The sequence below is a fragment of the Astatotilapia calliptera genome, chromosome 22 (genome assembly GCF_900246225.1).
Source record: "Astatotilapia calliptera chromosome 22, fAstCal1.2, whole genome shotgun sequence".
In the NCBI taxonomy this organism is placed as follows: domain Eukaryota; kingdom Metazoa; phylum Chordata; class Actinopteri; order Cichliformes; family Cichlidae; genus Astatotilapia; species Astatotilapia calliptera.
Window position 1 is genome coordinate 4,575,071 of NC_039322.1, and position 22,212 is coordinate 4,597,282.

The 22,212-nt window shown below is 39.8% G+C and overlaps 1 protein-coding gene across 1 annotated transcript; it reads left to right on the plus strand.

The window, feature by feature from the left end:
* Positions 1-8,585: 8,585 nt before the first annotated feature.
* On the plus strand, positions 8,586-20,654 carry LOC113015192 (fMet-Leu-Phe receptor-like). The gene is made up of 3 exons (XM_026157142.1): positions 8,586-9,043; positions 17,588-17,768; positions 19,697-20,654. Exons 2-3 carry the CDS (start codon positions 17,595-17,597, stop codon positions 20,588-20,590), a joined length of 1,068 nt encoding a protein of 355 aa, XP_026012927.1. The 5' UTR covers positions 8,586-9,043; positions 17,588-17,594; the 3' UTR covers positions 20,591-20,654.
* The last annotated feature ends 1,558 nt before the right edge of the window (positions 20,655-22,212 follow it).

Sequence of the window (22,212 nt, forward strand, 5' to 3'; positions counted from 1 at the left end):
CTGTCATCATTTTCAGTGGGGGAACTTGCACAATCGGTGGCTGACTAAATACTTTTTTTTGGCCTCACTGTAGCTGGGCTAGGCTCCAGCTCCCCCATTGCAACCCTGAAAAAGATAAGGGGAAGAGGATGGATGGACATAATTGCATAAGTGTAGCAGTGCAGTAAAATCTGAATGTAGCGTAAAGCACTTTGTGGTCCTTAGGGACTAAGTAAAGTGCTATACAAATACAGGCCATTTACCATTTTATTGTAAAGTTGCAGATCAAAACGTAATGAGAAGTTTTCCTTCATGTCTGTAACTGCTGACGCTGGAAATCACACACACACACCTGCTTGCACCACAATAACAATGGCACCCTGTGCTTGCCCGCAGCCATGCCCACTGTGGTTTCATCACAGCACTGAGATGCTGACTAATTAAAGAAATGCTTCCGACGCGGCCAAAAAGTCCCGTGTTGAAACAAGTCGCTTGTTTTCCCAAACTGTATTTTATTGTGTCTAACACGTTCCCCAGTGTTATGGACAATAAATCTGTGTATGTGCTCATTATTACATTCAAGTGGTAAGAAAAAGGAAGAAAAAGATGAAAAGGAAGAAACTGTGTCAGCACATTTATGAATGAACAAAAGGGTTACTTTAATGGCTAAATCGTCGACAGTGATGAATTCCCAGTTATGGAGTAAAGGTTATGAAGACTGTTTTTGTTGACAGATCTTGTAGATATAGAGATCTGTCATATATAGTTCATGGCAGTAGTACTTAAATCTTAAAAGTTAGTCATAGCTCGCTGCCAAATAAACAAATGTAGAAGGTGAATAAATACAGGAAAAACTTAAAAGTAGCATTACAGGCTTGGATAGATTCTTAGCCACTGTACCACAGATTTATATGACTCTGTTGGGTTCTTACATACAAAGCAATGTATTGTATATAATGTTTTTGTTTACACTGTTAATTCCTAATAAGCATCATCTAGGTAGGTGCAGCATAAACAGATTTGTCAGCAGAAGACAGGTTTTTTTAATCCACACTGCTCAAAACAATAAAGGGAATGCTTAAACAACACAATGTAACGCCAAGTCAGTCACACTTCTGTGAAATCAGACTGCCCACTTAGGAAGCAACACTGTTGTACAATCAATTTCACATGCTGTTGTGCAAATGGAATAGACAACAGGTGGAAATTATAGGGAATTAGCAAGACATCCCCAATAAAGGAGTGATTCTGCAGGTGCTGACCACGGACCACTTCTCAGTACCTATGATTTCTAGCTAATGTTTTGGTCACTTTTGAGTGCTGGCGGTGATTTCACTTTAGTGGTAGCACGAGACGCAGTCTATAACCCACACAAGTGGCTGAGGTAGTGCTGTTCATCCAGGGTGTCACATCAATGCGAGCCGTGGCAAGGTTTGCTGTGTCTGTCAGTGTAGTGTCCAGAGCATGGAGGCGCTATCAGGAGACAGGCCAGTGCATCAGGAGACGTGGAGGAGGCCGTAGGAGGGCAACAAACCAGCCGCAGGACCACTACCTCTGCCTTTGTGCAAGGAGGAACAGGAGGAGCACTGTCAGAGCCGTGCAAAATGACCTCCAGCAGGCCACAAATGTGCATGTGTCTGCTTAAACAGTCAGAAACAAACTCCATGTAGGTACCATGAGGGCCTGACGTCCACAGGTGGGGTTTGTGCTTACAGCCCAACATCGTGCAGGAAGTTTGGCATTTGCCAGAGAACACCAAGATTGGCAACTTTTCCACTGGTGCCCTGTGCTCCTCACAGATGAAAACAGGTTCACACTGAGCACATGTGAGAGACGTAACAGAGTCTGGAGACGCCGTGGAGAACGCTCTGCTGCCTGCAACACCCTCTAGCATAACCAGTTTGGTGGTGGGTCAGTGGTGTGGGGTGGGTTTCTTTCGGGGGGGGCGCACAGCCCTCCATGTGCTCGCCAGAGGTAGCCTAACTGCTATTAGGTACCGAGATGAGATCCTCAGACCCCTTGTGAGACCATATGCTGGTGCGGTTGGCCCTTATGCAAGACCTCATGTGGCTGGAGTGAGTCAGCAGTTCCTGCAAGACAAAGGCACTGATGCTGTGGACTGGCTCAGTGTTCCCCAGACCTGAATCCTGAGCACATCTGGGACATCATGTCTCACTCCATCCAACATGTTGCACCACAGAATGTCCAGGAATTGGCGGATGCTTTAGTCCAGGTCTGGGGGGAGATCCCTCAGGAGATCATCCGCCACCTCATCAGAAGCATGCCGAGGTGGTGTAGGGAGGTCATAGAGGCACGTGGAGGCCACACCCACAACTGTGCCTCATTTTGACTTGTTTTACAGTAAGGACATTACATCAAAGCTGGAGTGGGTTTTTTTTTTTTCACTTTCATTTTGAGTGTGACTCCAAATCCAGACCTCCCCAGGTTGCTAAATTTTATTTTTATTGATAATTTTTGTATTTTTTTTTGTTGACAGCACATTCAACTTTGTAAAGAATAAGAATATTTAATTCATTCAGATCTGGAATGTCTTATTTTTGTGTTCCCTTTAGTTAATTTTTTCTTTGAACAGTGTATTTTTAAATGTGCTGTTTATTATCATTAGTTATTTAAATGCTGATGTCAGCACCTTTCTTTCTTCGGGACAGGTAAACTCCTCTTACCTGTGCATGGTTCACGTTAAAGCTGAAAACAGTCTCATACAGGACAGTCGGTCTCTGGGATGCTGCAGATGGCTCGATGCTGCCCCCTTGTGTCAGCAGGGAGGAGAACATCCATATAGCTCCTAAATTATTGAAAGGATTTCGACTTTGCTACAGAAATAAAATATGGAGTTTATAGTTTGTAATGCCATAATTCTTTTGATTGTTAAGATTTGGAATTACATAGCAAATAAATGACCAATCAGACTCACTGGCCACTTCATTAGTTGCACCTTGCTAGTGTTAATATCAACACTTCACCGAGTTCTTTTGATTCCTCAGAGGCATCCGATGGAAGACAAAACACTGCTCAGTAGACCATTTAACTATTTCTCTTTCACATTACTTCTAGAAGGGAGATGCGTCCTGCATGACACACTGCCGCGAATCTCAAAATGGTGATGTGTCCCTGACATTTTTATTACAGAAGCTGTCTCATTCTAGTCTAAACAACAGTGTCTCAGGAACTTTCCACTTGAGATAGTCCCCTCTTATCTACACTTTTCCCAGGCAAGTGAGTGTGAGAGTCTGTAGCTTTCCACTCCCCAAGGACACATGGTCTCATGCCTTTTATTTTTCAGGGCTGAGTCAGCTTAATACTACGCTATATAACGTTATAACACTTATTAATAAAAAAGCATAGCATTATTGAGGCACTGAAAAAATATTTATTCCCAACACTAGTTGTAGGATGGGTATCCTAAAACTGCTAGAAACATTATTCAGAGATTCTGGTATATATTGACATGACAACATCACACAGTTGCTGCAGTTTAGTTGAACATCCATTACAGGAATCGCACCCTAGGGGTAGGCTGTGAAATTCTCAATTGGGACTAAGTCACCACATTGTGACTTTACCTTCTAAATGTCACTGCAGAAATCGAAAGGAGGTGTTGTTTTTCCAAACATCTGTCATTCAGCCTGAGTTTCCTACACTTAGCTGGCATGTGGTGTAATCTTCTGCTGTAGTCCATCTGTACACTAAGTTTGACATGTTGGGTGTTCAGAGATGCTCTTCTACATACCTTGGCTGTAATGAGTGGTTATTTGAATGACTTTGATGTTGCCATCCTGTCACTTAGAGTCAGTTTGGTGACCCAGACTTTCTCCTCTGACCTCTGACATCAGTAAGGCATTTTCACTAAGAGAACGCTGCTCACTGAAGGCTCACTTTTGTTTTTCTCAGACCGTCCTGTGTAAATTGTAGAGATGGATGTGGAAAAATCACAGTAGATCAGCAGTTTCAACCAACTATGTCACATTCAAAGCCACTCAAATCACATTTACTCCTCATTCTGATGCTCAGTTTGAACTTCAGCAGGTCGTTTTGATCAGATCCGTGTGAGTAACTGCGTTTGAATTACTGCCGTGTGAAAAATGACGACCCACAAAAACTACAACACTATGTACCACTAGAGGGCAGCACAAACCGTGGAGTCATGCCTGAATGCAAGGATAAGCTGCATGAAGAATACTTCCACACCACACTGGCAGACACATGCACAACAACAATTCAGAAACACACACACAAACGGAAACCTTTACACACAACACAAATTGATTATTAAACCTAATCCTAGTGTGTTCTGAGTGTTCTACAGTTATAAGCTAAGTATATACAGATATTATATGTGTATGGACTGAAAAATTCCATTTATTATTTTTTAATGTCACCTCATTTTGAATTGGATGTCACAAAAATCATCAAAATATTTCAAAAACTTGAGACAGAGAAGTTGTGTAAGGCTGAAAACCAAAAAACAAGCAAAAATAAAGACATGTTGTAAAAAGAGCTTCCTTTTTTTTTTTCACCGAATATTTGTATATGTGTATATGGGGTCAGAATGCACATTTGTGTCTGTGTGTACCTGTTCGTCTCTGTCTATATGTCAGGTCAGGTCTTAGACTCTACCCTTCAGGGAACATCTCAGGGTATGGAGGCCTATCTCCCCACACTCCCTGCCAGTGGCTGATGCCCTCAGACGTTGGTGGTTCTTGGTGTCCGGGGCTGGGCGCTCAGGCATGTACCGGCTCACTCCCGGTGGCTACTTGGCGGGGCCTGGCACCTGTGGCTCGGTTGGGCCCTTTCCGGAGGGTGGGGCCTCTGGGCCGTCAGGCCTCTGGGCCGTCAGGCCTCTGCGGCTCGGTCCACTCTGGCGTGGCTGGCTGCTAGCAGAGCCCGCGGGCACGTCACTGCAGCCCCTCTGGCTTCTGCTCCGTGGCTGCTAGGTGACCGCTCGTTTGGGGCTCTCCTCAGCTCTTCCCAGGAGGGCGGCACGGATGCCCCTCCGATGGTCCTCCTTGGGCTCTCGCACTCTGGGGCCTCTGGATGTCTGAGGGCTGGATCTCCTCTATGCCTGCTTCATGCCCTGGGGGACGGGGCTATGGCTCCCCACACCCTCTAGCAGACCATTACATGGAGAAACCTTTTGAATACAAGTGTTGATCCACACAGGTGTTCACAGACACAAAGGTGACCAGGTGGGAAAATAGTTCAAAGTGTTGTTTTAATGTAAGCTGCCAGGCAATTTAATAGATGCATATTTTATCATTCACACTAACTCAAACACTCCAGCAAATTCTAAAAAGGCTTTAGCCCTTAGCAGCAGCATATGACACTCTGAGCTGTCATATCAGAATTGCAACAGTAGCTTCACTCTTAATACTTAACCCTGCTCTGAATGTTTTTGGTATGTTGCTCAAAAAGAAATAAATTCATAAATGTTTAGCATGTGATATAAATCATTTGTACAACTCTCTTCCAAAATCATATTTTAGTTGTGTTTTTAAATATTTTGTTATTATATTCTGCTTTTTAAAAGTTTTTCCAGAGCATTTCAAGTTTTTCAGAAATAACTTTTATACCCTGTCATTTAATGTTTTTCAGGTCAGTTTTAGTTAAAATATACTTTACTATTTCTAATGTCTGTATAATTCATAGGTCATACAAATGCAGTGATGTGATTACAGGACAGTCAGGGTAAAAACCGAACACAGCCTTACTGTTTTCATTGGAGTTAGGTAGGTCAGGAGCTGCTAATCAAAGGCGTTTGAGTCCCTAAACATCAGCAAGTATGAGCACCCCCATAAATGCATGAGGCTTTTTTCAGTTTGCTGGTGTGGAGCATTCAGGTGTGTGTTTGCACATCTTCACTTCTCTGAAGATTAATCCTGAGGACAGATCCTTCAGTGCTCAGATAAAACAGAGCTGTAAAAAATACTCACAAACCTGCGCCTAAATAAGTCCACAGTGGTTTGAGAAACTAATAATAGTTTTTACTTATAAAGCGAGTTCCACAAACTGCTGAATCATAAAGTCTACAGTGGTTTCTAATTGACTGTGAAATTAAAGGAAATCCGAAATGTTACTTCAAAACCTCTGTTCACAAGATCATATTCCTGTCTGACATTTTGCAACTTGATGGTGTCATGAACTCTAGCGTGACCTGATTGGCTCATAGGACAAGGGGGAAAAAACAGGAAGTGATTGCATATACAGATATTTCTCAAAAGCAGTGGAATGGGGGGAAGGAGAAATACCCAAACCTGAATAAATGTTACAGTTTGCTGTTTCAAAAAGCTTAATTCTAAATCCAAACAAAAATTAAATTAATAAGTCACACTGAAAATATCACAGTGCAGTGTTTACTGTCTCTAATTAAAAAGTGGATTTTTCAGAGAAATGAATTACATTTCCTTCTTATTTTAGAGATTACGAGTGTTTTGTATACCTTAAGCTTTACTGCTTGTGGACTATTGACACAACATTTCTCCTTGTTTCTTACAACAAAAGTATATTTAGCTTTGTTTCTTTAGCATCTCTTTAGGTCTTCACCAACTTTGCTCTCGCTGTGCACACAAGGCTGAGCACTATCCCTGCCTCAACTTTGTGAAAACTTGTACTTATGTTTTATTCACACAGAAAGTCACACTTGCTCTCTTAATGCACTGCTTCACTGGTATTTTAGGAACCTTCAAGCCAGAAGTTTTTACTCAACACCTGTCCTTTGACTGTTTCCTTTTATGGGCTTTTAAAGAAAGTTCAAAAGAAGTTGCAAAAATTTTGTTTTTTATCTTTTTTTTAAAGTTTGTGTGAAGCGGCAAGAAAGAGTTCACACACAAAAATATGTAACCACCAAAACAAATGTAAATTTGACAAATTTAGCAAATTTAACAAATTTAACTGATCAAAAAAGATGAATAGTTTAAAAAAATGTGGATAAATGAGTACCACTCTCTGCCCTGAAAAAAATGAATGTTGTGCAATACATGGGGCATTTTATTATAGTTGAGCTGGTGGATGTTTCCATGATGGAAATCTCATCCCAAAGGTACTCTGTTGGATTGAGATCTAGTGTCATGTTCACGAAACTGGTCTGAGATGATCTGAGCGCTGTGGCACATTATCCTGCTGGAAGCAGTCAGAAGATGGTTACACTGTTGTCATAAAGGGACTGACAGCACTCAGGTAGGCTGTGCAATTTAAATAATTCTCAGTTAGGACTAAGGGGCCCAAGTGTGCCAAGACAATATTTCTAACGTCACCACTACCATCACCATGGAGGCAACAATGGAGCCATGCTATCATGTTTTTATGCCACATTGTGGCCTTACCATTCAAACGTCACAGCAGAAATTGAGAGCAGGTGTTGTTTTTTCACTGTTCCGACATCCAGTTATGTGAGTCTGTGTAAAATGCATCAGTTTCCTACTGTTAGCTGACTGCAGCGGCACATGATGTCTTCTGCTCTAATCCAGCTGTACACTAGGTTTGACATGTTACCTCCAAACTGTTATTTGAGTGATTTTCTTCAGAACATCCTTTGGAAACTGTAGAGATGGATGTGTGGGAAAATCAGCCATGAAACAATCAAAATCACTTAAATCACCTTTTTTCTCCAGGATGGCTTTATCATGTACACGCACCTAAATGCACTTATTGGTCAACAAACGGTCGAACAGGTGTACCTAATGAAGTGGCCGGTGAGCGTATTATTAATAGTAATCTAAATAATAGTCTAAATTAATGGATCATTCTTCTTTTGTTGTTGTTGTTGTTTTTTATATGTGAAATTGTCCAAAATTGGCATAAAAAAATAGACACAGCTCTGAGATGAATACAGTCCTGTAAGATGTAGTGAAATACAATATAAACCTTAAATGTGTACTTAAACTGTTATTGTGATCAGGCATATGAATGAAATCATTCTCCTAAATGTTATTGTGTTTCAGAGACTATATAGACTATATACACTCTGCTGAGTGTTTTCTGTTTTCTCCTTCCTTTTTTTCAAAGCGTAGTCCCTCGTGTGGCTTTCGGGTTTTAATGTTTACTTGCCTCATTGTCCACTATCTTTTAATAACCTGTAAGTCACTGAAGTTCTTTGTTTTACTGCTGACCTGTTTCATTAATTTCGCCTGTGCTAAATCAACATTGTTTGCACACAATCAGAGGATCCATTCTGGCATTCTCTGTCTGCTGGACAACTGCAGGATCATGCATTTTTCTCTTTATACTTCTTGTCAATAAAGGTTGAGGTTTAAGTTCACTGTCTATTGTAATATGTGGCACTTTCCCCATACTCAGTGTTCCACAGCTTTTTATGTATATCAGTCATGTTACTTAAGCTTGGTTACATTTTCATTTTGATACAAATTCTTTTACTTTCTTTTTTTGTGTGTGTTTTTATTATTTCTTCAAAGGAGTGAGTTGCATCAGCCACATCTGTGGTCTCCTCAGTTTCTGTCGTGACGTTCTATTACGGGATGACTATTCAAGGCCAAATAGCCCCCTGTTTCCTGGAAACAGCTGTAACCTCATGACGACATGGAGGCTGCGGTTCAGTTTAATAAATTGCTACTCTAAAATCTGGGCATACGTTTAATGGAAATCAGCAAAAAAAATAAAAAATTAAAAAAGGTGAGACGGCTCCAACATGCATGACAATGCGAGAATCCCTCTGCTGTAACTACGCAGTCAGCGACTCCATTTGAATAAATGCGATGCTGAAGAAGAAAGCAATCGCTCTAAAGTCTGATTAATTTGTTGGTCATTCAGTGTCTGTGCTTTTGGATCTGTGTGTGTGTTTGACAAACAGAGAGGCGATGTGAGGGTGGGTTTGTGTGGAAAAAGAGAAGCAGCTATATGAGGAAAGGAAGACAAAGCTAGACACATGACAGTAACACAGAGAGGAAGTCTGCGTGTGATAGACATGATACAAAGAGAACCACTTGAAGTAACTGCGACACAGATAACAGAGCACACATCTTCACTTCTGCCTCTGACCACAACGACTGAAGCTCACCTCAGCTCTGAGAGATCAGTCCAGTAACTGCAGGTAAGGACTCTGAACTTTGTCTGGACTTGTCAGATGACATTGTTACTTGATATTTCCCACTTATGACCAAAAGTTTTACATGTATTGTGGAGTTTTTACACACTTTGTTTTCTTACATCATCCAAATTTTTAAAAAGAAAAAACCAGGTAGGGTTTCCTTATATAATTCCTTAAGAGTTTGAGCTGTATATATTTGATTGAACTTACAATCGGGTGGTGGTTGTGATTGATACTAGACTAAAAAGGGGAAATATGTTATGATAATCTAAAGACTACACTCATAAAGAAAATGATTAAAGATTTGATGCATTAGATGCTACAGGTTCAGTAGGCAGAACACTTTTGAACATTTATCAACACATCCATTCATTTTATTAACCACTAATTCAGTGCAGGGTTGGGGAGGTAACCTACCTCAGCTGACAATGAGGGAAAGGTTGGGTACTCAGCAGTCTATCACAGGGACAACACAAATACATAAACATTCACACTGACAATCAATTTCTAATTATCAGTTGATCTAATGTATATGTCTTTAGACTGTGGGAGGGTGATAGAGCACCTGGAAAAACAGAACACGCATTACAAATACTTCAGAACTACCAACACCACAAACACAGTTAGTGACCCAGATTAGAGGAGGCTGTAAATCAGGTGTGAGCAATTAGTTTCCCCAAGAGGTCAAATGACAAATTGGGGCTGTTGTGGAGGCTTGCTTTAGATAATATGCCAATTTTATAAGCCGTGCAAGAATTATGGTAAATACTGGTGTTTCAAACATAACATGCAGAAACAGCAGCTTGATTTCTAGTTATTACACAATGTTTTTGTGCATGGACAGTACCTTTTATGAAATTTCACCATGACTGTTTTTTTACATACAGGATACTATTAGAAAAGGCTACCACAAAAGACATCTAAGATTATGTCCACATATTACATATGTGTAATTGTGACCTCTACAAACCACACATTCAGGTTCCCTATATGTTAAATTTAAACACAGAGACACAGGGCAGAAAGTTCCCCTCTTTTTGTTAAAGATATAAGCTGCTCAAAAAAATCTGTTGTCTGTTTCTGTGATAATGTCAAAATAATTCAGTACTGTAAATGCATTATTGTATGCATTTACATACATGATCATCACATTGATGATCACATTGTTGTGTGATCATCAAATAAAAGATGGCATACAATTTCACTTCCTTGTAATTAACATATATTTGAAATAAATTGATTCTACACATTTGATCTATCAGTTACTTCTGTAGCACCCGTGAAAGTGAATAATTATCAGGTAACAAGATACCTCAAGGCTACAGTCCCACAAACTGGAACAAATCCCTGTCATAATGAATGCACAAGCATGTGTGTGTGTGTGTGTGTGTGTGTGTGTGTGTGTGTGTGTGTGTGTGTGTGTGTGTGTGTGTGTGTGTGTGTGTGTGTATGACCACAAAAGAACACAAAGCCAACAGCAAAGCTGAAAGCCAGCACTAGGGGAGCTTCATTCAATGAGTCCTCTGCTGAAATAAGTATGAGCACAAGCTCAAAGCCTGACAGTTAATTGCTGCTTTAGTTACCCGATGAATGCATGTGGTCAGCATACTCACCTTTAGCATAACTCTGGTTCTTACCTGTTAGCCTTCTGCTTTCTTTGCAGGGGATTGCCAACAGCTACTGTCTTGTTCAAAGCAGCAGTTTTAAATAAAATAAAATAAAAGCAATGTTCACATTTCCACTCCTCATAAACTGAAGGCTGCTCTCTCATTTTCTGCCTCACTGCATGCAAATGGAAAGCAGCTGATTGTAACAGCGATTCTGTCTTGAGGATAATTAAAGAACTCATTGCAGGCAAAAAAAAAAAAAGTTTGACTTGTGGCTGTAATGTGATTACTGTAATTATTTTTACTACATTATTGTGATACTTGTGTGATTTTCAGTATTACAGAAAAAATTATATTTTTACTTTTTGGTAGTGATGCATTTGCATTAAAGCTCCCCGTTCCTTCTTCTTATTGTATTTAAAGCTGTTGGCAGTAGAGAAAAGGTACCAAATTCTGTAGTTTTGTCATGAGGACAAAGTCTGACTGTGTTTAGTTTCACTGCAATCCATGCTGTACAGCAGGAGTGGACTAACTGACCAAACAAAGAGTAATGTTTCTGTCCGTAGATCAAAGTTAAAAGCTTTAATAGGTACTTTGTCACACAGCTGTGGGACTGTGCTAACAAAATGAGGGCTTCGCCATCTCTAAAGGCAAATAGAAGGCTCATTAGCTCCTAAAAGCCTAAATGTATTACACATGCACTCACATGCAAGCTGGAGATCAGCTTCTAGTTCAAAAGACATTGTGCCATGTACAGTGAATCAAAACAAGAACAATGAGCATGACATTACACACAAACAGTCTGTATCCATTAAATGTTAGAAAAGTGATTACGTTTTTCATATGTTAAATTTGCAAACTCGGGGAGATTTTTGTGTAAATTAGTTTAAAAACAAACATCAGCATTAACATGAGCTGTGACTCTCTGAGTGAAGACGAACAGTATCAGAGGCCTGAAATTGAAAACTCCCATCAATCATTTTATAACCATCTGTAAACCGAATGTGCAGCATTATCTACGTTTTTAACCACTTTCAGAGATGTCCTGATAAGTCTTGTATCTTCTTTGCTGCATTTGCACATTATCTTATCATCTCCCATATCAGAAACATCCTGTCTCAGAGTGATGCTAATAGACTAGTTCATGCATCTATTATTTCTAGAATGCAATAATTTATTATTATCGGGATATCCTAAAAAACTCCATAAAACCTTCAGTTCATCTGACAGAGCACGCTGCTTTAAGACTGCTGGTTTATTTATCGTTCTGAGGATATTTAACATTAGAATCGGAAGTCGGTCCTTCAGGTTTCAGGCTCTTCTTCAGTGGATCCAACTCCCAGTTTGGATTTGGGACTGTTATTGTGATTTTAGTGCTTCATAAATAAAACCTGAATTCAACTAAACTGAACATAATCACATCCACAACACGTTGGGTGAGAGAAACAGGTAAAATGGATTTAATGTTCTAATCTTTGGCACAATGAAAATAAAATCAGTTTAACTGCTATAAATCAATAAAAACGTGTTGGTACATACAGGCAGGATTTACTCTAAATATGTCATTTTATCACCTCACTTTACATAAAAGCAGCAGTGTCCATGCTTCACCACCCCCCACACCCCCCCAACTCAAGCTCTCAGTCGGATGGTCACGCAAAGCAAACGTAAGGAAACACTTTGTTACAGCAAAGCGAATCTACAAGGCAAAACAGGATTTTCACACTTCCTGTCAGTGTTTGATCTTACTTTTTGCAGTTGTAGAAACACAAAGATTTGATGATTTAAATTCTATTTAAATGTTTTCTACAGTTTATTTACTCTACAGCCTGCCTCTTTGTCTGCGTGCCTCAGATGCAAAACACCTCACACGTAAAGGAAATGACATTCAGAGCTTCTTTTCATCTCTTTCGTGTTTTGTGAAGTCTGTGGTTGGCTGCTGACTTTCCTGCTGGCAAACCACATCAACTGTGTGTCACCTATGTGCGTAAAAAAAAAGTCCGACGTTTTTTTTTTAAATTTTCTTTATAATCTGGTCATTGCAGCCATTCAACTTTAAAAGGTTTTAGCAAGAATGTTAATTTTAAAAGAAATATAAGAAGCCTGTTTACATGCTCTACAGCCATAAAAGTAACCAATCGTGTTGTATTAAGATCACGTGCACTTTTCTGCTGAACAGCTGCAAGTATGTTATCAGATTAGTAGCCAACTTTCAATTTAACACTTTTACTAATGAAAATGTATAAACAAAATGGTTTTCTGATCAAAAAGGCAATTCTCTGAAAAATACCAGTAAAACAGGTAAATTGAAAGAAAACATCTGTGCAGGAGATGTTTTGGATGGATGGTAACAAAAACACTTCTCAGATTGTTTTCAGATTCTCAGATGAATTCTAAAACTATGTTTTGCTTGACTTGATTTTGCTCATTATTTAAACTAAGATAAGCTGTCTATCTGTCAGGGTATGGAGAAGAGAGGACCTAATGTGAGAAACAGGCAGTTTCAAGCTGTTTCTAGGAATGAGAAAAAACATAAAGGAAAAAGGCCACAAACCAAAAAATGAATCCAAACACACATATAGTAATTCACAAATGTCTTGACAAAGGGCAAAGGGAAGAAGATATAAAATATGAAACTGAAATAGTAAACAAGAATGAACTAAGACGGGGGGAGGCATAACAGGACAACAGATAAGCCCAGTGACAGAGTAAAGATAGAAAACAAAAACATGCAGAAGTTAAAGTCCCTGTATAAACAGATCGTGTTAAACGGGAACCAAACCAGGGAATCGCAGTCATTACCAAGAAAACCACAAAGTTAAAACTGGAATCAATGACATGAAAAGAAATATAACTCACTGTTAAAATAACCAAGAAATCAACAAGTTTGACAAACACAAAAAATCTAAACACTAATGACTATAACGGTATCTCATGTAGCAACATAATCTCACAGCAGTTTTTGGAAAACGCAGCTATAAGCTATTGACTGTTTTTAGGCTATTTTCTTTCTGACCGTACTTGCTGGCACACGGTTACACTATATATTAAATATGAGTGTGAATTCTTTAAAGCACTGGTAGAAATCTGTGGTTTGTTGAGCATTTGTATCTGCTGTCCTTCACAGACTGATGACACACTTCCTCAGTCACATTTGTCTCTTGGGTTTAAAAAGGTCAGATGACGCCTCCTCTGATCTCGGCCATCTTGGCTGCTATGTGAACAACTGAGCCATTGCACTTTTTGGTTTGTCCAGCAGACCAACTTTTTTTTAACCCACAGTAACCCATATTTCAGACAGCCCAGCCAATTCAAAAACAAGTCTTACACAGTCCTGTCACATTTTAATCTAATAATTTAGCTTCATTAATTCTTTTTTTCTTTTTTAAGTTTTTTAGTTTAGTCTCAGAAAGTTGATTTTGTTCATCTGGACGTAGCGTCGTCAGTGAGACGGGTTCACTGAGAGGACTTCATCACTTGCAGTCCACTCACTCTTATCATCATGGCCCTGTCAGGCCACAGCCCACACTTTTGATATTGCTGCATTAGGGGAATTTCTTCAAATCTACCACAAATGTACAGTTGAATTTCAGGGTAAACAGCCTCAGAGCCACTCTGAGCCCACAAAACAAGATTCTGAAACTAGAGCCATTTAATTACTTTAAATTTTTCATGAAAATGTCCAAAAGGATAAAATGTTGAAGTGATTTGTAGACAAAGACAATGGTTATGGAAGAACACTTCTGGTTATCATTTAGTCCTGCAACTTAAAAACAGAAGGAGCAAATCTGAGCTTTTTTTCACACTTTGTCAGAAACTGAATTAGTGTAATTATTTTTTGAAACCCTAACTTCTTCCTACAAAGATTTCATTACCGGCTGAATGATAAATAAGTCTAGGCATGGATGTAAAATGCCGTTTATCTGGTTTACAGAGACATTCAGACACAATGCAGGGTTTTTACGGTTTTGTTTTTTTATCTGTGGTTGAAGTAGGCTGTGCACTCACTGCAGTGCCATGTTCATTTCCCCTTGCAGCAGCTTTGCTTCTCTAAACAGCAGAAACCATGTTTGTGCTCGACAGCTGGGCTCTTTTTCTTTAAAGCTCAACAGTATTTGCTTGCAGTGGTAAGATCACTTTTTCATTTATGACCTCTGGAAACACATTTTATCAAGTAAGGTTTTGTTAATCTTGTGCTGCACTTCATAGCTTTGTGCTGAGGCCACCACAGTTGTTGATTGTTTTGTTGGCACTTTCACTATAGCTGAGCTAAATCAAACTTATCTAAACTGACTCGGGTCTTTGAGGGTTCCATGCATTTATTCTGAAAGAAACTCGGTCTCCTCATTAGAATCATAATAATTTTGATTTTAGACTTCACCCTTTAAACTCTCATGATCAGACCTTTGTCCTAGAGTGACAGCTAAACATGTGCATTGAGTGTGTTTAAAAATGTAAATCTGTAACTCTTCTGAAAATTGTGCCAGGAACAACATCCTATAACCGCTGTTAAAGATAATATTAACAATGACACATTTCTAATGTTTAAATGACAAAACATTATGCAGTAAGGTGTCTGGAGATCTCAAAGTATATAAAGACTCTTCACACACCCCACAAGCCACTTGGTACCATTTCGGCAGTTTTCTGAGCAGGTCAGGGGATTTTTTTCCACTTGCACGGGAGGTCTGTGGAAAGTGTTTGAAGTGCCTGAAATATTTTTAGCATGTAAGCAACATAGTTAGCAACACTGCACTGCATTAGTGCACATATAGAGAAGTCTCTAAAATATTAGTTGACCTAGAACTTTCAGGAAGGAAATAAGACATGCTTCTGAAACATTTCACCTACATGTGAATAATGGAGAAGTGTAAACACGACTGTGCAGATAATCTGCCCGTATGTTATGGGACTATGGGACAAAAGAAACTGACTGGCTGTTTTCCAGTGTTTAAAATACCCACACCTGTGTAATATAACAGTTTCTGATGAATGCTGGATATTAAAAAGTGTGATATATGTCCATATCTGATCTTTGATAGGTGTTTGTTTAACTTGTGCATCATGCATCGTATAACTTAATCGTATACCTATGAGACTAATGAATGTATACATTTATCTACATAAAGTGGTTCTTATTCTGCTTTTCATTATTTTCTGTCTTATACCGTTATAATCATGCAAGCTCAACTTTAATATGACTTCAAATACAGTTGTCTCTGTATATACACAAGTAACCTGTGTCTCGATAAGCAGTGTTGAGAGGACTGTAAAGCGAGACAAGCACACAGCCAAAAAGCCAAAAACCTTTATTTAGTTAAAGGGAAACACAGGCATCCATAAAACACACAGGAGCTAAACTAATACTTTGGAAAAACTCAGGAGCCAACCAGAGCAGAGCCTTAGTGTGTTCCAGAAAGAGAGTTTACTTCAACGCTGAGTCAGTTACGGCGTTACAGACTCTGTGAACTTAACTGGATAGTTTCTCTTTGAGTTTATCTCTGATTCCTTCCTTCCTGCTGCTCCTGCCGCTGTCAAAGTTCAGAGCGAGGTGAATTATTCTGCAGAAATTGATCCTGATATCCCAGTAAAATGTGGGTTTGTTCCACTGACAACTTCATGGTTAATAAAAATAGTAAGTGTGGGAACAATGATTACATCACAGATTTATTCTCAGCTCAGAGTTAAATCTTCAGACTATCGGACAGTTTCCTTGCAGTGGAACTGAAAACTCAGAGTTGCTGATTAAACTCAGATTGTTCAGTCTGCTTCCTGGAATACGGACTAAAAAAGACAGGAGTGAAAACGAGACAGACAGTCACAGAAATAAACTGAAAACAAGAGAAAAAACAAAACCAACAACCAAAGTAAAACAGGAAGTGAACAGACAAGCAAACAGGCAATACTAAAAAAAAGAAGACAGTAAAACAGAAAAAGGAATATTAAACATTTAAAACCATCTATAGGAGAACAGGATTATAACGTATAAAGACAGAGCTGAAAAAGAGTGGAAGGAAAAAATATATATAGATATACATATACACACATAAGCAGCACAAGACACAACTTTCCAAGGAGGGTAAAAATCACAACGAACTAAAAGGTTAAATGTCCTAGTGGGCCTAAAAGCAGCCACCTACCCAGAAAGCGTTAAAGCTCGAGCATCCCCTGGAATACGGACTAAAAAAGACAGGAGTGAAAACGAGACAGACAGTCACAGAAATAAACTGAAAACAAGAGAAAAAACAAAACCAACAACCAAAGTAAAACAGGAAGTGAACAGACAAGCAAACAGGCAATACTAAAAAAAAGAAGACAGTAAAACAGAAAAAGGAATATTAAACATTTAAAACCATCTATAGGAGAACAGGATTATAACGTATAAAGACAGAGCTGAAAAAGAGTGGAAGGAAAAAATATATATAGATATACATATACACACATAAGCAGCACGGTGAGCTCATGATTAGCACTGTTGCCTCACAGCAAAAATGTCCTGGGTTTAAATCCACCATCTGCATCATTGCATGTTCTCTTTGTGTCTGTGTGGGTACTCACAGGTACTCCAGCTTGGGGTTAGGTTAATTGGTTATTCTATATTTCCTATAGGTATGAATATGATGTATAAAACAGGGCTCCAAAACTAAAAAACAAACTAAAACTCGGGGATCTGCAGAGCCATGTGAAACCATGGACCTGCTCTAAACATTTTTCCTGCTCTTTAGTCTTTAGGATGTCAGCGAGGTCATATGGTGATCTCATGCCTAACTTTATACAGATAGGCTCCGTCAATCAGAAAAAAGTTGGTTTATAGGTGGAGTCTGTTAATCTATATTTGTTTTTAATATAGACTCTTGTGTTTTCTTCCCGTCTCTCGGTTGAATTACACAATAAGTAACATGCCTGACATTTTGGCCCTTTTCTGTTTTCTCTTTTCCAGCCACACAATGTTTCCAAATACTTCTCTGCCCACCCACACACTCAAGTCTTCTAAGGATGACCAGGCGGTGGACATTGATGCCATCATGGACAATGTCAGCATCATCCTGTACACACTGACTGTTGTACTCGGCATCACAGGGAACTCTGTGGTGATCTGGGTGGCTGGATTCAAACTTAAGGTAGATATGGAGTGTGTCATATATTTGAAATAACTTAATATTTACAGTTTAATATTTTACAACTCCCTATAAGACTGCAGGTTTTCACTGCAGGTAACATGTATGTGTAACATTGCATGTGACAAATAAAGGCGGGATTTATTGATTGATTGATAAGCGTCAGTAACATTTGGGTAATAACATATTGGGATAGAAGACAGCACAGATATGTGACTTTGTCAGTGTCACAGCACCAACACAGGAAACCCAAAGCAACTTAAAATAAAAGAAAACAACAACAACAGTTTGTCCCCTGCTTGTAACTTTTGCAGGGAGCTGTAACCGGGATAATTCACTTGTGTATAGGGGCTCTTTTCTTTGTTACATAACATAAGATTCACACTCATATAAACACTAGCTGTTTTTGCTAATGCTAAAACTTTGTAAGATGATTTAAAATGTGGGATTATTCATGAAAAGTGATACAAATTAAAAATGCAATTCTAGTCAACATTTTATCTCACGCAATCCTTTTTTAATTTAACCTTCAAAATAGGCAAAACTCGCGTATAAGGAAATCAACTTAAGTCCTAAAAAGCTTATGTCCAAGTGTGTCATAGCTAAAGAAATAAGAGTTTGGCAAAGGGTTAACAAGAGAAGTAATGATCAGTGAGCAGAAACTTGGCTCTGTGAAGAGAAAGAGGAATAATAATGTCACGTCTTGTCTTGTCTTGAGAGTGTCGATGGAGAAGTACAGAGACAGTCAGAAGTAGTTGTTCTGTGTCTTTGTGGATTTAGACAAAGCATATGATAGGTTCCATGAGAGGAACTGTGATACTGTATGAGGAAGTCAGGAATGGTAGAGAAGTATGTGAGGGTGGTGCAGGACATGACGACATGAGGACAGTGAGATGGTGGTAGGATGTGTGATAAGAGTTACAGATGGGTTGAAGGCATCAGGAATCTGGGCCCTTTTTGTTTGAAGTAGTGCTGGACAGGCTGAAAGATGAAGTCTGGCAAGAGTCTCTGTGGACAGTGATGTTTGCAAATAACATTGTGATCATAGTGAGAGCAAGTGAGCCTGGAGAGGTGGAGGTATGCTCTGGACAGATGTGGAATGAAAGTCAGTAAAATCAAGACCAAATACATGTGTGTGAAACTGATGGACATGCAGGGAGTCGAGATATTTGAACTCATCTGCCTTCACTACCTGTGTTCAACTATCCAAACTGACAAGAAAAAACAGAGAAGAAGAAAGTAGCAAGAGTGAAAGAGGAGATTTACAAGAGAAGGTTTAGTGAGACATGCTATGATTAATGGTTTGAATACAGTGACATTAACGAAAAGACAGGAGCTGAGTGAAGAGCTGAAGATGCCAGGATTTTTATTGGGAGTGATCAGAATGAACAAGATTAAAAATTAGTACATCAGAGAAACAGCTGGGGCTGAGCAGTTTGGAGGCAAAGGGGGAAAAGATGAGGAAAAGAGGAAACCCACCAAGGAGGCGAATCCTAAAGGAATCCGTGAATCTGTAAGAAGAAGAAATGAGGAATTACTCACAACACATTATGCCTGACTGGGGATTTGTTGCTTGTAAAAGTGGATAGTGTGGCTAAATTTATATATAAATATATGTTTAACTAACAGTTTTGAATGTGGTCAGTCCACTGAGTAGTCAGTTGTTATTGTTGCAAACATATCGATCCCCTCTACCTGACCCAATAGGACATGGTTAACACTTTTCTCAAGGTACTTACTTTACCCTGCAGGACAGCACTAGTAATGGGTGGTTACCAGGTTTAAGGTCAAACTGTTTCCAGGTAAAAACAGCAGATGAGGGCGCGTACTAGTGATGCACAAATGATAATGGCAATTCAGTGCCATCAAAATCTTTGATTTTCTTTATGTTCCTGTTATCATTGTTGTTTTATTTTCTTCTTCATCCACAGCCAAAGGTCACCAACGTGTGGTTGGTGAATCTGGCGATAGCAGACCTGATCTTCTGCTTTACACGAGTTTTCTCTCTCACTAAGAAGCTCTTCTTTGAGCACTGGCCTTTTGGTCTCTTCGTCTGCAAGTTCAATGGCTTCTTCAAATATGCCAACATGTTCTGCTCCGTCTTCCTGCTGGCTGTGATCAGTCTGGATCGAGTGCTCTGCATCTGGCAGCCCATCTTCACAAAGCGTCGACGCACCATGTGGGTAGCGAGGATGGTGGCGGTCTGCGTCTGGATCGCAGCGATCCTCTTCAGCATTCCCTACTTCATCCATCGCCAAGTCTACCTGGGCAAGAAGAACCTAAGTAAGTGCTCTGTGGATCCGAAGGAGAAGGCAGAGGGGTACAACAGCACCAAAGCTGCTCTCTACTCCATCCGCTTCCTGTGTGGCTTCATATTTCCCTTCATGGTGATTCTGGTCTGTTATATCTTGGCCGCTGTAGGAATCAGACGCACCCGCCTCTCAGGGAAATCCCGCCCCCTGCGTATACTCGCAAGTTTGGTCATTGCCTTCTTCCTGTGTTGGGCACCTTACCATTGCCTCTTACTGGTGAAGATGGTGGACAATAAAAATGCAGTGGTGAAAATCTGGTACCCTGTAGCAAAGGGTGTTGCCTACTTTAACAGCTGTGTGAACCCATTGTTGTACTTCTGCATGGGGCTAGATGTGAGGGGGCGATTCAGGCAGAGTCTGATGGGTGTTTACAAAAGAGCTCTGGCAGACGATGTTGATGGACAGACAACTCACTCCAACGATCGCTCTTTGGATGAAACCTCAGTGTCAAAGCACAGCACTCTCATAGCGGAGGGATCAGGTCTGACAGCAATGGGTGTGGCTAAAGTTTAAGTTTTCCCTCTATTGATCCTGAAGCTTGGTAAATGGCCTGCATGGTAAATGGCCTGTATTTGTATAGCGCTTTTCTAGTCCATAGGACCCCAAAGCGCTTTACACTACATTCAGTCATTCACACACACATTCACACACTGGCGATGGCAAGCTACATTGTAGCCACAGCTGCCCTGGGGCGCACTGACAGAGGCGAGGCTGCCGGACACAGGCGCCACCGGGCCCTCTGACCACCACCAGTAGGCAAACATGGGGTTAGTATCTTGCCCAAGGATATTTGACATGCAGCCAGGAGGGAGCCTGGGATCGAACCACCGACCTTCTGATTAGTGGCTGACCTGCTCTGCCACCTGCTCTGCCACCTGAGCTACAGCCACCTTGCAGGACATGTTTCAAACCTATCACAATATCATCATTATATGATACGTACACTGGTAATGAAATAAATAGAAAGTCTTCACCTATGATTGGATTGATCCACAGTGGCTCAAAAAAAAAAAAAAAAAAAAAAAAGGAGCTGTGAGAAGTGTTCGTGTCCACCTTAACCTGGATTAGCTGGGTTGATGTATCACAAGAGAGGATAAGGACAAAATGAGTATATTAGATAAATTATCAAACTGACACCCCTCCATGATATCAAAGTACTACACGATTGTGGCATTATTATTATCCACACCAACCTAGGGACTAAAGAACCAGATTTAAACAGGTAAGTTTATGTGGATAAAATAATTCAAGAAAACAAAGAAAAAATATGTTTAGATTAGACAAGAGGGCAGCATACTAATAATCAGCTAATGCTAACAAGCTTGAATAGCTAGGGTCACACACTGACACAGAAGCCTGTCAGACAATGCTCAATGATATACAGACGTCTCGGACAGCCTGCTTGTACAGTTACTGCACAGTTTTATTTTTCATGTTTGTTTTGTTTGTTCAACAAAGAGAAAATAGTCTGACTCCAGATGAAAAGTGTACTTAAAAAAATAAAGATGGTCACTTTGTACTTGATTTCGGCATAGTGGGCAAAAAATATTTAAACAACTAATGTTGTAATTCAAGTACTGGGACACTCTTTCTTTCACATTTTCCTTCTCAAACCAGATTTTATTTCCTGGTGGTGCATTTGAAAAATTCCAAAATGTGAGCAAGTCATTTTTGAAAATATTTATTTTTAAGAAAAAGCTATTGTGTTGTAGATATATTGCAAAGCTGTTTTACATTTTATGTTGTTCAAAGTGGGCAGCACGTGATATAGTGGTTAGCACTGTGGCCTCACTCACAGGCCAGTGTGGAGTTTGCTTGTTTTTCCTGTGTTTGTGTGGGTTCTCTCTGGGTACTCTGCATTCCTCCCACAGTCCACAGACATGCAGATAGTGGTGTTAGGTTAACTGGTGACTCTATATTGCCCATAGATGTGAGTGTGTTAGTAGAGCCCTGGATGTCACATTTCTGAGTTGTGTTTTTGAACATGTAATTGAAGTCACAGAAGAAAAGTGGAACTGTGATGAAGCAGAGGGAAGTGAGACTACTAAAAGAAAAGCCAGTAATAGCTTTAGTCATGACTCTGTCTTGTGTATAGAGGTCATTCTGAAAGTTAGATGAATGGAAACTGTGCAGTG